Source organism: Cotesia typhae, unplaced genomic scaffold (genome assembly GCF_013202065.1).
Source record: "Cotesia typhae breed Kobodo isofemale line unplaced genomic scaffold, CoteBio_Ctyphae contig_26, whole genome shotgun sequence".
Lineage (NCBI taxonomy): Eukaryota > Metazoa > Arthropoda > Insecta > Hymenoptera > Braconidae > Cotesia > Cotesia typhae.
The window spans coordinates 297,214-312,948 of record NW_027423732.1 but is presented as its reverse complement, the minus strand read 5'-3'; the positions used below and the strand labels follow the sequence as shown (position 1 = coordinate 312,948).

At 33.7% G+C, this 15,735-nt stretch overlaps 2 protein-coding genes across 2 annotated transcripts; one reads left to right on the top strand and one right to left on the bottom strand.

Annotated features, from left to right (window-relative positions):
* Positions 1 to 6,600: 6,600 nt before the first annotated feature.
* LOC141525543 (serine proteinase stubble) lies at positions 6,601 to 13,106 on the top strand. Its single transcript, XM_074240085.1, has 7 exons — positions 6,601 to 6,897; positions 9,836 to 10,311; positions 10,367 to 10,527; positions 10,877 to 11,066; positions 11,163 to 11,635; positions 12,206 to 12,629; positions 12,803 to 13,106. The coding sequence occupies exons 2-7, from the start codon at positions 9,844 to 9,846 to the stop codon at positions 12,959 to 12,961; spliced, it is 1,875 nt and encodes a 624-aa protein (XP_074096186.1). The 5' UTR covers positions 6,601 to 6,897; positions 9,836 to 9,843; the 3' UTR covers positions 12,962 to 13,106.
* Positions 13,041 to 15,695, bottom strand: LOC141525548 (uncharacterized). Its single transcript, XM_074240091.1, has 4 exons — positions 15,261 to 15,695; positions 14,392 to 15,204; positions 13,992 to 14,325; positions 13,041 to 13,272 (listed from the first exon to the last, which is right to left on the bottom strand). Exons 1-4 carry the CDS (start codon positions 15,585 to 15,587, stop codon positions 13,142 to 13,144), a joined length of 1,605 nt encoding a protein of 534 aa, XP_074096192.1. The 5' UTR covers positions 15,588 to 15,695; the 3' UTR covers positions 13,041 to 13,141.
* Between the last annotated feature and the right edge of the window lie 40 nt (positions 15,696 to 15,735).

The window sequence follows — 15,735 nt, the reverse complement described above, 5'->3', positions numbered from 1 at the left end:
TTTCGATTATTTTAAGAGTTATAGGAACTTTAGGAGTGATAACTCCTAAAATATTGATTTTAGGAGAAAATCATAAGAAACTAAATTTGTAGCTTAAGAAATTTCCTATCCAAAACACTCCTACTTTTTAGGTCTATCTTCAATATTTTAGGAGTTATAGGAACTTTAGGAGTGATAATTCAAGAAAAAATTCAAAATTATTATCTAATGACAATAAAAATGGCGATAACTCCTAAAATAATGATTTTAGGAAAAAATTATAAGAGACTAAAATTGTAGCTTAGGAAATTTCTTATCAAAAACATACCCTAAGTCTGATCCTAACTTCAATAATTCTCTAGTTATCACCAATTAAAAAAGCCGCGAATTAATTTCCAATTAAATAATAATTAATGACCTTATAAATAAATGTATAATTCGTTGAAAAGCGAGCCAAAATGACTCCTCGCTGCAGGCTCCACCGAGCAAAGATAATTGGAAAAATAAAAAAAAAAATAAGAAATCGAGCCGAATGCTTCACCGACCTTTATCCCGGCCCCCACCTTTAATTTTATTTATTTTATCTCTAACTTTACAATAAAATCATCCTGGAGATATACAATAAAAATAATAATAATAATAGCCTACCGAGTAATAGCAAAGGCAGAAGAGCATATGACCCAATTGCACACAATGTTATTTTATTAAATTTCCGATTCTTTAATTTCAATTCTTCAAATGAAACTTTTTAATTAAATTTTTTAATTGAAAAAAAATTTATTAGAAATTTTTTTTTTTTTTTTTCATTTTTTTTTTTTAAAGGGGAATTTATTAAATTATTTGTTGTGTAATTAATTATTTAACACAAATTTTTCTGAGGATAAATATGGACAAGTAAGTCGAGTACACTTGAGTTAAGTACAACTCATACATGACCCACTTGAATGAACGTCATGTAATTGGAGATAGAAACTCTTTTTTTATTTTCGTATTATTATTATTTGTTTTGTAATTTTAAGTGATTTTTTTTTTTATAAGTGTTGAGTCATTTAGGTAATTGTTGGAAAAAAAGAACTATTGTTAATCCTTTTTTAGTTAAACAATGTTTTAGGAGTTAATTTTGGGGATTAGAAGAAGCGTTGTTTGAGTTATCACTCCTAAAGTTCCTATAACTCTTAAAATATTGAAGATAGACCTAAAAAGTAGGAGCTTTATGGATAGGAAATTTCCTAAGCTACAATTTTAGTCTCTTATAAATTTTTCTTAAAATCAATATTTTAGGAGTTATCCTAATTATTATCTCCCTACTAATCACTCAATTTACTTCCAAGTAAAATTCACCAATTTAAAAATTTTTTTTTTGCCTAAAAAAAAATAAAAATTGATGATACAGATGAAAAAAAATGGATTAAGATGAGCAGTAATAAAAAAAAATGCTTAGGGGGATAAAAAATTCCTGGGTAAAGGTGAATCGATTATCCGAGGATCGTTTGCAAATCGTTTCAGCTCACGTAATACAAACTAGAGGAGGATCGTGCTGAGCATTATTAATTATATATTTTTTTTTATTTTCTTTCATTTTATTTTTTGCAAGTGAAAATACACAGAACCTTTATTTTTGTTTAGTGAAAGTTATTTTATTTTTTTTTATTCCAACCAAGAGGGTCATTGTTACTTGCGCGGGCGTGATTAAGTGCGGGTTTTGCGTTTTGTTTGGAAAAATAAAAATTAAAAAATATAAATAAATAAATTTATGTCAAGTGTTTTTCTTTTTGTCGGAATTAATTGCTGAAAAAAAACTGTTTTTATTTTTAGAATTTTATTACGGCTAAGCTGTTGATCTTATGAAAAAATATTTCAAATAAAATTTGTAGGAAATTTTATTACCTACAACTTTTATTTTAAATATTTTTTTCTAAATTCAATAGAAAAGTCAAAATTTTGCTTTTAAAAAAGCATTAAAAAGAAAATTTTTGCATTTTTTCCTATTTTTAGAGTTTTTCCGAATTTTTGGAAAATTTATCAGTCCTATGGAAAAATTTTTCCTACAAAAGTTATAGGAAATTTAATTCCCTATGACTTTTGTTCGAAACTTTTCTTCCTAAAACCAAAAGGAAAGTCAAAATTTTGATTTTAAAGAAAACAGTTAAAAAAATTGAAAAAACAAATGACCTTGAAATTTCAATTCGTAATTACACGAAAACAATTAGAGATAAAAAAAAATTTTTTTAAACAAAAATTATAGGGAATTTAATGCTATTTAACTTTTATTTAAATCATTTTTCTGTAGGAGTGGAAATTTTCTCAAAATATCAATTTAAAAGTGACTTGGTCAAAAATAAAAATTTTGAATTTTAAAATTAAATTTTCTTGAAAAATATTAAAAATAAAAAAAAATCATAGGATACCTTTTTTATAGGAAATGAAATTTGCTATAATTTTTATTTGAATTTTTTTTTTTATAGGAGAAATATTTAACCTAGAATTGAGGAAAAACATAACTCTGATGCCATGATCATTGCTCGTGAAAAACTTTTCAAGATTATTTATTTCTTTAGCAACCCAGCAATTACAGAGATTACTTTTTGAAATTACCTGCGAGCACGCAACGACTCCCCTGGTTAAACTCTGAGGATCTCGGGCCATCTGGTCCGGGCCAATATTCATAATAACAATAATTATAAATATTATCGGTATAGTGTTTACAGCTGGTTATTTCGCTTACATTTTTCTTGAGGTTAACGAACTCACTTTTTGCGAGCTAAATTCACCGAACATGCCCAGGACACATACCTACTGGGTTCTTAAGTACCTCACGTACCTTAATTACCCATCAATACTCCTTTAAAAGCTATAAATTATAATGAAACTTTAAATTCCATCACTGAAGTACGCAAAAAAAAAACTGTAATTTACTTTTAAATTTCAATTATTTTCATAAATATTGAATTTATCGAAAAATATTAAGAGACCTTTTTTGTAGCTTGGAAAATTTCCTATCAAAAATGTTTTTATACCATAGGCTTATTTTTAATATTTTAGGAGATATAGATTTATTTTTATAGTGCCTAATTAATAAAAAATTAATGATAATTATTTAGGGATTGTAAAACTGGCGATAACTCCTAAAATATTGATTTTAGAAAAAATTTATAATTTAGTAATTTACAAATTTAAAATTTGTAATTTAGGAAATTTCCTATCCAAAATACTCCTACTTTTTAGGTCTATCTTTAATATTTTAGGAGATATAGCCACTTATATAGTGTTGACTTAATAAAAAATAAAAAATTATAATTTAGGAACTATAAAATTAGCTATAACTCCTAAAATATTGATTTTAGGAGAAAATTATAAGAGACTAAATTTGTAGCTTAGGAAATTTCCTATGAAAAATGTTTATGTTTTAGGGGTCTATTTCCATTATTTTAGGAGTTATAGGAACTTTAGGAGTGATAACCCAAAAAAAAAAAAAAAAATAAATAAAAAATCATAATTCAGTTCCTCAAAATAAAAAATTTGCCGCTTTTAAAACTTGTACTTCAAAGTGAATTGAGTAATCAGTATAAGATGACAAACAAGAAAATAATTATATAAAATTAATTACAATAGCAATTACAGCAATAACAATAATTATAATTACAATAATAATGATAATTGTAATTATAATTGGCTGTAGTGTAAATAGATGACTGATAATTTTCTCTTGTTGCTCAAGAATTATTTTAATTTCTTCTTTCATTTCTTGGCCTCGTGAATTAAACGCCGGACATATTTATCGGCATTGAGCCCCAATTAAGAAGGAAGCGGATGAAAAATGCGATTCGCCGTTCGTTCCGTTCTGGATATTGTTCATTTTATAAATTAAACCGCTTTTTAATTTACTTACACATGCTAGTCCTTGTTTTTGAATGAAAAAAAAATTTTCACTTAAAAAAAAAAAAAAAGAATAAATTTGCCGCCTTTTTTTTTTTAAAAGGGATTTAAATGAAATTTTCCATTTTCAATCCGCTTAACCTCGTGATCTAATTTTTTCAGATCATTGCCTTGATGTGTGGTGAAAGGATGCTCTCCAATCCATATACACTTGTAATCATTATAACAATGATAATAATAATAATAATAATAATAATAATAATAATAATAATAATAATTAACAATTGTGAAAATTTACACCATTTTTTGTTACAGTTTTTTTTTTTTTTTTTTTTTTTTTTTTTTTGGAATTTACGGAAAAACTATCGATTTTCCTGGAAAATTTTTCCTTAAAAAGTTCTAGAGGGTCCAATTGCCTACAACTTTTGTTTAAAAAATTTTTTTATACGACCAATAGGAAAGCCAGAATTTAAATTTGAAAAAAAATTCAATTTTTTCCGAAAAATTTGACCTTGAAATTTTTTTTCCAAATTCTGAATAAACTATTGAGTCTATAAAAAAACATTTGAAATAAAAGTTATAAAGTGTTCAATTCTCTACAACTTTTATTTAAAAATTTTTTTTATACGACCAATAGGAAAGCTATAATTTAAATTTGAAATTGGTACAACGATTTGAGATGATCTAAATTTTAAGTTCAAAGTATAAATAACGAAAATCAATTAAAAAAATCACGACTCCCCGCAAAAAGGTATTTATTAAAACTAAAAAGACATTAAAAAACTTTCTCTTGGTTTGTTATAATGGAGAAAGCCAAATGATTATAGAGTTTCGATTACAGAGGGAATAAATTTAATAACCAAGAATTATAAATATTTATTATTTATTATTCTTCAGTACTTAGCTTGGTAATTACAGCACTTTTATATATGTTTATTAAACGCTCAATAATGTAATTACAATAATAAAGTAGTAATGAATATTTAACAATCGCATGAGTCATACCTGTGCATAGTTATATCTCCATAATAGAAATTATCCTCTATTATTTATATATGCACATATAAAAATAAATATATAAATATGAGACCCGACTTTCCTCCCTTTAGTTCTCCTTATTTAATTCCTTATCCCCTCCCTATTTCCAAACGGCTACCGGGTCCCTTTTTACTTGCTCGACAGTTCCGCGAGCAACGAACTACGGACAATTAACATTAAAAAGAGAAGAAAAGTTAAGTATCTCGAACAATAACAGTTGTGTATTAAGTACACAATATGTTTATGATTTCGAAAGCGAGAGCGGGCTCTAAACCAGCCCCATCTAATGCGATCAAATACCGCGGCCTCATCATCACAATCATCCACTGTCTCACTGTCTAGTCAAGTAGTCGTTACCGTGCGCTAATTTGGTGAAAGTTTCTGCTGGGTCTCATTAAAAAAAAAAAAAAAAAGAAGTTGGCATTTCAAAATCATCTACAGGCGTTGGCTTCCAGGTATCAACGCTCTGAAACGCTTCAAAGTTTAAATAATTGCATTAGATCCTTCTTAAGATACCTTTTAAGCATTTAATATGTCCAATTTAACCTTTAAAGGTTCGCAGGGTCAAAATTCACCCTTATCGCAAATTTATACATTGAAGACTAGGTACTCTGTTAATTTAAAGCAATTCGATTGACATTTACCCAGAAAAAATCCTAAAAAATGCAAAATCACGGAAATCGAATTTGGACAATTTTTGGAAATTTTGGAATTTTTTGATTGTTTTCTCATCAAGGGGCTTGGAAATTACCCCTGCATAAAAATAATTCACCTCACGAATGAATTGTACCGGTAAAATATTAAATTGTCCATGTTTTGATAGCCTAAGGATACCTTTAAGGTTTTTAACGTGTCCAACTTACCTTTTTAAGGTTCGTACGGTCAAAATTTGCTCTTATCGCAAATCTTTATATGGAAAACTAAGTACTCTCTTAATTTGAAGCAAAAGGATCAATTTTTTTTCAGAAAAAATCGAAAAAAATGCAAAATCACGGAAATTGAATTTGGACAATTTTTAGAAATTTTGAATTTTTTTGATTGTTTATCCATCAGGGGGCTTAAAAATCAGCCCTGCATAAAAATAAATCACTAAGTGAATCAATTATACTTAATAGTAGAATTTACAATTATCCAGGTTATGGTAACCTAAGGATACCTTTTGCGTGTTTATCGTGTCCAACTTGCTTCGAAATGAGTTTTTAGCTAAAGTAGCGCTAGTAAATCATTGGGTACGTGGAAAACAAAGTTCCCTGAGACTTCAAAGTAAATTGACTGACTTTTTCCCAGAAAAAATCCCAAAAAACACGAAATCACAATTAACGAATTGAGTAAATTCGGAAAGTTTCGTAACTTTAAATGCATCTAAACCTCAGAAATGGTTGTTGAGATAATGACCATAACCGTTAGACTTCCATTTCCCCAGTGACCTTGTAATAGCATATTCCACCGGAAGTGCAATAGATATTCTCTATGATATTTAAAATTGAATAGTATCAGATATTGTTTTACTGGGCATAAACCGCGAATTGGTCCCGATCCCGATGACCTTGAATTTTATGGGCATTGGAGACCTCTCTGGGCGTGTAATGGCCTCATACGAAAACAGGAAGGAGGAAGAAGCAGTAAGTAGTAAATAAGTAAGTAAGTATAGTGTTTACTTGAGTGTGTGTTGTGTGACGGAGGACCGAGGACGGTCGTCTCGCCGACTTGAGGGGCCCCCGGACCCTTTCCCTCTCCAGATGCCCCTTTCGCGACCCCACTCCTCAAGGCAGAAGTGCCAGAAGACTCAACTCAGTTTCCTGAGCGCGTGAAACCACGTTCATTCCTGGTCAGTACTCCGGATCGTCATTTGTTAATTTTTATTTAAGAGTGATGATTTTCGTACCATTAATTCGCGCTATTATTCGCGGGTGCTGTGTTTAAATAATTATTTTGGGCATTGGGTTAAAAATTTTTAGTGAGTGGAATGAACAGATAATAGCAGAATAATATCACGCATATGGGGTAATTATCACTAATTATTATTAATATAATTATTACTGTCATTAATATTAATTTTTATTGTTATTAAGACTGTAAGTAATTAACAAATGGTTACTTTGTAAAGACAATCCGTGAATATGTGTCACTTTTTACGATACACCGGATTGCGGTGGCCGTTGCGGTGCCCGTGGCCTCGAACCCCATAACACTGAGGCCCGTTTAAACAAAGACAGACGTTAGAGAGTATGAGATACATTAAATAAATAAAATAAAAAGCATCTACGCACTACAGACAATCGCCCCAGTTTCATGATACCTTTTTATCTCACATACCCAATTGTACTTTTAACCCACTAACTATCTATATTCTCAGTCTTAATTGCCCTCAGATTCTTAGAAACGCGCTTACTAGGCCTCAAGACCCAAAAAAAAAATCCGGAACAGAACGCCCACCGTCGCAAAAAACTCAGATTAGGCAATCGAGAGATATCTTTCATTCTTTTACCTGGTCCAACTTACCCTTTTCAGGCTCGCAAGATCTTTATTTACACTGTTCCTGTTTCCGCAAGCTGAGAACTAGGTTTTCTTAAGTTTACCAGAAAATTTGAGCAATTTTTCTTGGAAAAAATTTGAAAAAATGCAAAATCACGGAAATCGAATTTGGACAATTTTTGGAAATACTGGAATTTTATAATTGTTTAACCATCAGGGGGCTTAGTAATCAGCTCTGAATAAAAATAATTTGCCTCGCGAAGGAATTATACCGGTGGAATATGAAATTAGCCGGGTTTTAATAGCCTAAGGATACCTTTAGAGTATTTAACGTGTCCAACTTACCCTTTTAAGGTTCGCACGGTCAAAATTTGCTCTTATCGCAAATCTGCATGTAGAAAACTAAGTACTCTCTTAATTTAAAGCAAAACGATCGACTTTTTCTCAGAAAAAATCGCAAAAAATGCAAAATCAAGGAAATCAAATTTGGACGATTTTTGGAAATTTTGAATTTTTTAATTTGTTTATCCATCGTGAGCCTTATAAATCAGCCCTGCATAAAAATAATTTACTACGTGAATGAATTGTGCCGATAGAAATTATAATTATCCGGGTTTTAGTAGCCTAAGGATATCTTTTGTATGTTTATCGTGTCCAACTTACCCTTCTAAGGTTTGGAAGGTCAAAATTCGCACTTATCGCAAATCCGCACGTGGGAAACTATGTTCTCTGTAGCTTCAAAGCGAATCGACACACTTTTTCCTGTAATAAATCCCAAAAAACACGAAATCACAATCTTTGAATTGAAAGGTACTCGGGGATTTCTTAGTTATTCTCGGTGTTTATGCTTAATATGGATTTATATGCATACTCATAAGCATATCCATACGCTGTTGGCTCTACACAGGTACCGCTTATATATATATATAAGATATAATTCCCAGTTGCGTATAACCCTCTCGCTTTTCCCGTTATATTTCTCGTATAACCGCGCCCGTAAAACCTAACACTAAGTAGCCGAGTATCTCTCAGCAAGTGCACTCTTATCAGGATCAAATCACCTAAATATCACTTGATATGTATATGTATAAATAAATAAATAAACAATAATGTCAACGTTTAGATTAATTGACGGGCTTAAGAAAGGGATTTGTTACGGTGATTTTAATCCTCGGTATAACTACTATTGAATTAACACAATAACAGACAGGTTACCATTGTCATGGATTTAACACAGTTGTCTAAATCCCTTCACGGTAATATTAACACCGGATAATACGATAAATAATAATAATAATGATAATAATAATAATAATAATAATAATAATAATAATAATAATAATAATAATAATAATAATAATAATAATAATAATAATAATAATAATAATAATAATAATAAGATTAACGCGCTAACAACGCGGTGACTGTTAAGAGATATCTAGATCAGTTAAGATATCACTTGATGATTAATACATCAACTGAGCTCTACAAAGCGAGCTGAGCTAAACCGTTTTTAATTAAATCGAATCGGTGATATTAGGTCAGACGATTCGATTCGATTCCCAAGCAAGCTCTACGAAATCTCTGCTAATCTTCAATTATCATTTTCATACCATTGCGAATTATTATTGGCCCAACTTACCCCCCAGGGGTTTTCGGGATCAAAATAGCCTCAGTATATTATATTGCATATATAAAACTAGCTCTGAAGTAAAACGATCCACTCTTTCTAAGAAAAAATCCGAAAAAATGCAAAATCACGGAAAGCGAATTTGGACAATTTTTGGAAATTCTGGAATTTTTTGATTATTTATCCATCAAGGGGCTTAGAAATCACCCCTCGACAAAAATAATCCGCCTTGCGAAGGAATTGTACCGGCAAAATATTAAATTATCCGGGTTTTAGTAACCTAAGGATACCTTTAGGGTGTTTAACATGTTCAACTTACCCTTTTAAGGTTCGTACGGTCAAAATTTACTCTTATCGCAAATCTGCATGTGGAAAACTAAGTACTCTCTTAATTTAAAGCAAAAAGATCGATTTTTTCTCCGAAAAAATCGCAAAAAATGCAAAATCACGGATATCGAATTTGGACAATTTTTGGAAATTTTTGAATTTTTTGATTTTTTTATCCATTAGGGAGCTTAGAAATCAGCCCTGCATAAAAATAAATCACTAAGTCAGTGAATTGTACCGGTAGAATTTACAATTATCCATGTTTTGATAACCTAAGGATATCTTTTGCGTGTTTATTGTGTCCAACTTGCCTCGCAAAGACTTTTTGGCCAAAGTAGCGCTAGTAAATCATTGAGCACATGGAAAACAAAGTTTCTTAAGACTGCAAAGTGAATTGATCGACTTTTTTCCAGAAAAAATCCCAAAAAACACGAAATCACAATTAACGAATTGAGTAAATTTGTTCCAATTTAAAATTGGTATTTTAAACTTATCAATAACTATTTTTAGGAACCAGGATGCGGTGGATAGGTTACGTGGCCACGATTCTCTGGTGGTCGAGCGTCGTTACCTGTCTAAGCACCTTGAACCGAGGTCACAGCTACAAAATAACTCCGAAGCCGTGTTTGGTGGCTGGAAAAATTCAGGGGACCTGTATGTTTGTATGGGAGTGCATAAAGTCTCAGGGTATTCACCTGGGGGTCTGCGTCGACACCTTCATGTTCGGGAGCTGCTGTGTCCATAACAACCAGACAAACCCTTCCCCTCCCACCACTCCTCCATCTTTATTTTCAACTTTTTCAACTTCGGCCTTGACAATCACTACGAGACGGCCCAGTAACAGGCCAAAGAGGCCTTCGGAGTTCCAGTTCCCTGCGAGGCTTCCCGATGACGGCAAGAACCAAATGGTCGAGGAAGACCCAACCAGGCAGCCGTTTTCCCAGACTAGCCAACCGGATCCGGATCCAGAGGAGAATCTGATTAATGTGAGTAGAAACTTTCTAGTCATTGAACTTTTGATTATTGTTTGTCTTTATTTAGGAGAAAGATCAGATTACTTCCGCCAGTGGGGACTCTATTCGCACTGAAAAGCCTTGGACCAATCCTACCTTCTCTAAAACTGGGAGTTTTGGTTATGACAGGCCTAATTTTGTCTCCAAACCGGAGACCAAACCGATTAAAGTTTGGACAACGACTACTAGGTAAGACTTTTTTAATTTACGGTTTTCCTATTGGTCCTAAAAAAAAAAAGTTTTATATAAAAATTGTAGGAAATTTAATCTCCTACAACTTTTGTTTCAAACTTTTTTTTCTAGCATCAATAAAAAAGCTAGAATTTAAATTTGAAAAAAAAAGCTCCTGGATGAGGAAGTATTTGACCTTGAAATTTATTTTGGAAATTCCAGCGAAACTATTGAAAATATTTAAAAATTGTAAGATATATTTTTTGTAGGAAATTTAATTTTCTACAACTTTTGCTTGAAAGTTTTTGCTCTAGGACTGATAGTTTTCCCAGAAATTAAATTTAAAAAGAGTACTGATTATTTTCAGCACGGAAACAGTCCATTGGACAATAACAACAGAGCCAGCGTTTATAACAAAAAATAAACCAACAAGCCGGCCATCAATATGGTCATCATCGTGGACGACAACGGGGCATCGACCTTGGCCGAGTGACAGCGACCGGGTCGCAGATGACGAAGACCAAAATCTTCCCTTGACGGATCCGCCGCCCACATATGTAAGACACAAGAGTTTTTGCCTCACTTTCCAATAAACTAGTTAGAAAATAAACGCTTTCTCAAGATAACTAATCCGTTTTCTCCTTCCTATTTAGCACAAGCCACTGTTGCATCCGCCATCATTATCATCATCATCATCATCATCGTCATCATCGATATCTTCTTCCCAGAGCCATTACATCACAACAGCGGACAAACCGACCCGCAGAAAAACCCCTCCCCCGAGAATAGCGACTACATCAACTTCCGCGCTGCCTTCCTCGACGACAGCGCCATCTACGACTTCAACCTCTTCAACTTCGACCCCGCCCTCTACGACCAGGAAGTACCAGGGCTCAGTTCCGACAGTCTCCGCTGCGGAGAGCCGGCACGGGCAGTGTGGCGTGCCCCCACTTTTTCCCCGCCCCGAGACTCGAATCGTCGGTGGTAAGGATGCACATTTTGGAAGGTGGCCTTGGCAGGTCAGTGTCAGGAGGACTTCGTTCTTTGGGTTTTCTAGCACTCACCGCTGCGGCGGCGCTGTTTTGAACGAAAACTGGATCGCTACTGCTGGACACTGTGTTGACGAGTTAGTGATTTTGGGGTTTTGTTACCTTCGCGACCTAGATCTTTTAATTCTGAAGAAAATGAGTACCCACACTTGATACTAAGTCCCGATGATTGGTAATGAAAATCGCGTTAATAATTTGTTAAATGATCTATAGATCATTAATCAAATTCGACCGGTGGCTAATTGAGCCGTAAGACGGGTCATTTTATTCGGGAGTTAGAGTAGATTAATAATTTCTTAATAGTTTCATCTTAAAAAATTTTCTTGATCCATTAATCGCCTCATTAATCATTAATGAAACAAAAAGTTTTGCTTTTTTTAAAATTACCAGTACAGCGACCTAGATCTTTAAATCCTGATTAAAATAAACCCCTACAACCCCTATTAATTAATCTTCCTTCTTCTCAAAAATCACATTAATAATTTCCCAAATGATCTATAGATCATTAATAAATATGGCGCTGGAATTGACCCGTAGCCAAACTATATCATGCCTATACTCATTTTAAAGCTCTTGAATTCCCCTTTTCAAATTTCTCTATCCCAAGTCCCTAAAAAATTTCTACTGACAATTATTCAACATTCTAGCCTGCTGACCTCACAAATCAGAATCCGCGTGGGCGACTACGACTTCTCGAGTGTCCAGGAGCGACTTCCCTACGTGGAGCGCGGAATCGCTAAGAAGGTAGTGCATCCTAAGTACAATTTCTTCACCTATGAGTACGATCTGGCGCTAGTGAGGCTAGAGACCTCGTTAGTGTTCGTTCCCCATATCTCTCCGATCTGTCTTCCGGCGACTGATGACCTTCTGGTGGGAGAAAACGCTACTGTTACCGGCTGGGGGCGTCTTTCTGAGGGAGGCACTCTACCGTCGGTATTACAAGAAGTATCTGTGCCGATTGTCAGTAATGATAAGTGCAAAAGCATGTTTTTAAGGGCTGGGAGGCACGAATTTATTCCGGATATTTTTCTTTGCGCTGGATATGAAAATGGCGGACAAGATTCTTGCCAGGTAAGACAAAAAAATTAAAAAAAAAAAAAAATTTTTTTTTTGGATTTTCAAAATTTTTTTTTTTTTGAAAAAAATTTTTTTTTTTTTTTTTTTTTCAATCATAGTCATGTGGGTACTCAAATAAAAGCTTACAAAATTTTGGACTTAAAAATAATTTAAAAAATTTTTTTCAGGGTGATTCTGGGGGACCACTCCAAGTCCGAGGTAAAGACGGCCGGTATTTCCTGGCCGGAATAATATCCTGGGGAATCGGCTGCGCCGAAGCAAACCTCCCGGGTGTCTGCACTAGAATATCAAAGTTCGTTCCCTGGATACTTAAAAATGTTACATAAAAATAATTATTTAATTTAATTAATTTAACAGGATAAGGTTTATTTATAAATTTAATAAATATACTCTAGGATATTTATAATTTAAATAATCTTTAATTTTATTTTGTATAACGTTGTACACTTATCAATAATATATACCAAAACAATATAAGAAAAATTGTAATTGCACTTGTAATTAGATTATATAATCCGTGAGTTGAGCGGGTCGTTAATGCGCCCGGCAATCAAAGATACCGAGGTCTCGGTGTCGATTATAAAAAATACGAACGGACGATTTGCGATGAAAGGAATTGGTTCACTCCGAGGATTTCCTGAAATTAATTATTTTTTTTTTTTTAGTAAAGAGGAAATGAAGAATTTCTGGGGTGGGGGAAAGAGGTTGGCATTTTCATTAAATTACTATGATAGAGGCTGGAATTTTTATTGCTGGAGAAATATGTATGGGATTGTCTTGGTTGAGAAATTTTATGATATGTCATCTAACGGCGTTGCTTTTAATAAAATAAAATTTTTTTTTAATTAAAAAAAAAAATTTATTTTGAATAATTTTGAGAAAAACAATTTTTCGAAAAGTTTTGGAAAAATTTCTTTTTCATGAATTTTGGAGAAATTTTCTTTTTCATGAATTTTGGAGAAATTTTCTTTTGGATGAATTTTGGAAAAATTCTGGAAATTTTGGAAAAACTTTTTTTTTTCTTGAATTTTGGAAATTTGGAAATTTTAGACAAACTGTTTTTTCCATGAATTTTTTGAAAATTTTGAAAAAATTTTGTTTTCATGAATTTTGGAGAAATTTTGGAAAAACTGTTTTTTCCAATTTTGGAAAAATATTTCTTCATTAATTTTAGAGAAATTTAAGAAAAACTGATTTTTCCTAAATTTTGGAAAATTTCTGGAAATTTTGGAAAAAATTTTTTTCTATGATTTTTTGAAAATTTTGGAAAAAATTAAAAAAAATTTTTTTTTAAGAAATTTTGAAGTTTTCTCTGAAGAAAAATTTGACTTCTAACCTTCAAAAATATCAACTTACCCTTCTGAGTATCATTAGCGCCATCTGGTTCAAAGTTCCTAATATTAACGCCAATACTCTGATGAACATCCCTGGCATAAACTCCTAAATCCGGCGTCATAATACTCAAATCAGCTGCCCTAGGTTCAAAAGCGTCGACGATGCCCAATTTCTGGAGCCAGCCTGTCAAAGTAACAAATCCCTTCAACATAAACGACGGAATGGCGGCCTTGATCCAACATGGCGTCAGCGCTTGCCTGAGATTCCTCAATTTGACCCTAGAGGCCCTTAAGGTCTTAACCAGAGTCTCTACATCTGAATCAGGGAGCAGAATTACTACTGTATACCTCGGGTCCTGGAACATAAATGAACTTCACTCTTCCCCCACTCTTCTCCCCTTTTTTGTCTTAAAAGTACTTACATCAAGTGGAAATTCCACGACAGCTGTTCCTAAAGTTGGAAAGTAACAAAATGGAAGCACTGTTGTGTACATTATGGTTGATATTGAAGTTTCATCGACTCCATCGCTAAAGAAGTTTAGTTCTGATGGTCGGAAGGCGGAAGTGTCTGTGTCTAGGGCTATTCCGTTGATGTTAGGCTGCCAAGGAATTATAGGAAGCCAGTTTTGGTAGTCTGGGTTTGTTCTTCGGTGTCTGTTGGGTTGGAAAGGTGGTAAAGTAGATTGCAGTGGGGGTAAAGAAGATTTACCTGTTGTTAACGTTAATTCCCCTCCTTCCGTCGACAATTCTCCTAAATCTGCCGATAAAGTAGTTACATCTACCCCCAACCCCCCACTTTCTTCTATACTTCGTCTCTTCCTCCCCCCCACTGTCTCATTCTGCGATTCTATTGACGCTACCGTCGGTTCCAACATCCCCAAGCTCGAATTCTCACTTACCATCACCACTGTCGTCACCTCCGCTGACATAGTCACGTCTACAGTCGGTAATGAAGTCTGCTCCGTCGGTAACATAGTCGAATTTTCACCTAACCCAGTCAAATTACCTCCTGGACCAGTCTGAGCCCCCAGAACTTCAATATCTGGGCTAGATGTCGTACTAGTTGACGGGACTGGTCCCTCCGTTGAGTTTCCAGCTTCAGTAGTAGCGTTAGGCAACGTCGGATTGACTTCGAAGCCATAGAACCTCAGAAGGTCTTCGTAATCTTGTCTTAGAGTGACGTCATCGCGGTTTAGCGTCAGTCCACCGAGAAATGCGTTCGCGTTTAAGTAACTCTGTAAAAAAATCAATAAGATTGTGGAATAGGAAGAAGAGAGGGGGAAGAACTTACCCGAAGCCGGCGATGGATGTCTCTGAGGCCGATTCTAGTGACCTGCTTTTCCTGCGGAAGGTTCAACACTTGCGCTATCTGGCGCCTTGTAGCTCCAGCTGAGGCCTCATAGAGGGCAGCAAGGACAAATGTCAGCCCAGTGGGGGAAAATGCGACGTTGCCGTGGTGGTGGGGGGAGTAGCAGCTCAGGACCTTGACACCCAGGTCGTTGATGACGTCAGTCATAATATTCACGGGGGTTTCTTCAATTGGATAGTAGGGGTAAGATTCACTAGTCAGGTTGCCACTTAGCAGGTACAGGACCACGAAACCTAATTTTAGATTCATTTTGATCTTAAGGTGTTAGACTTTAAGCTCGAGAATTAAAACGGTGTTAGATCTTCGGAATCTCACAAAAGACTGAATTGTAAATAATTTAAAGAGAAGGGTATGTTGCCTTGTGAGAAAAATCACTTATATAATAATAATAATAAAT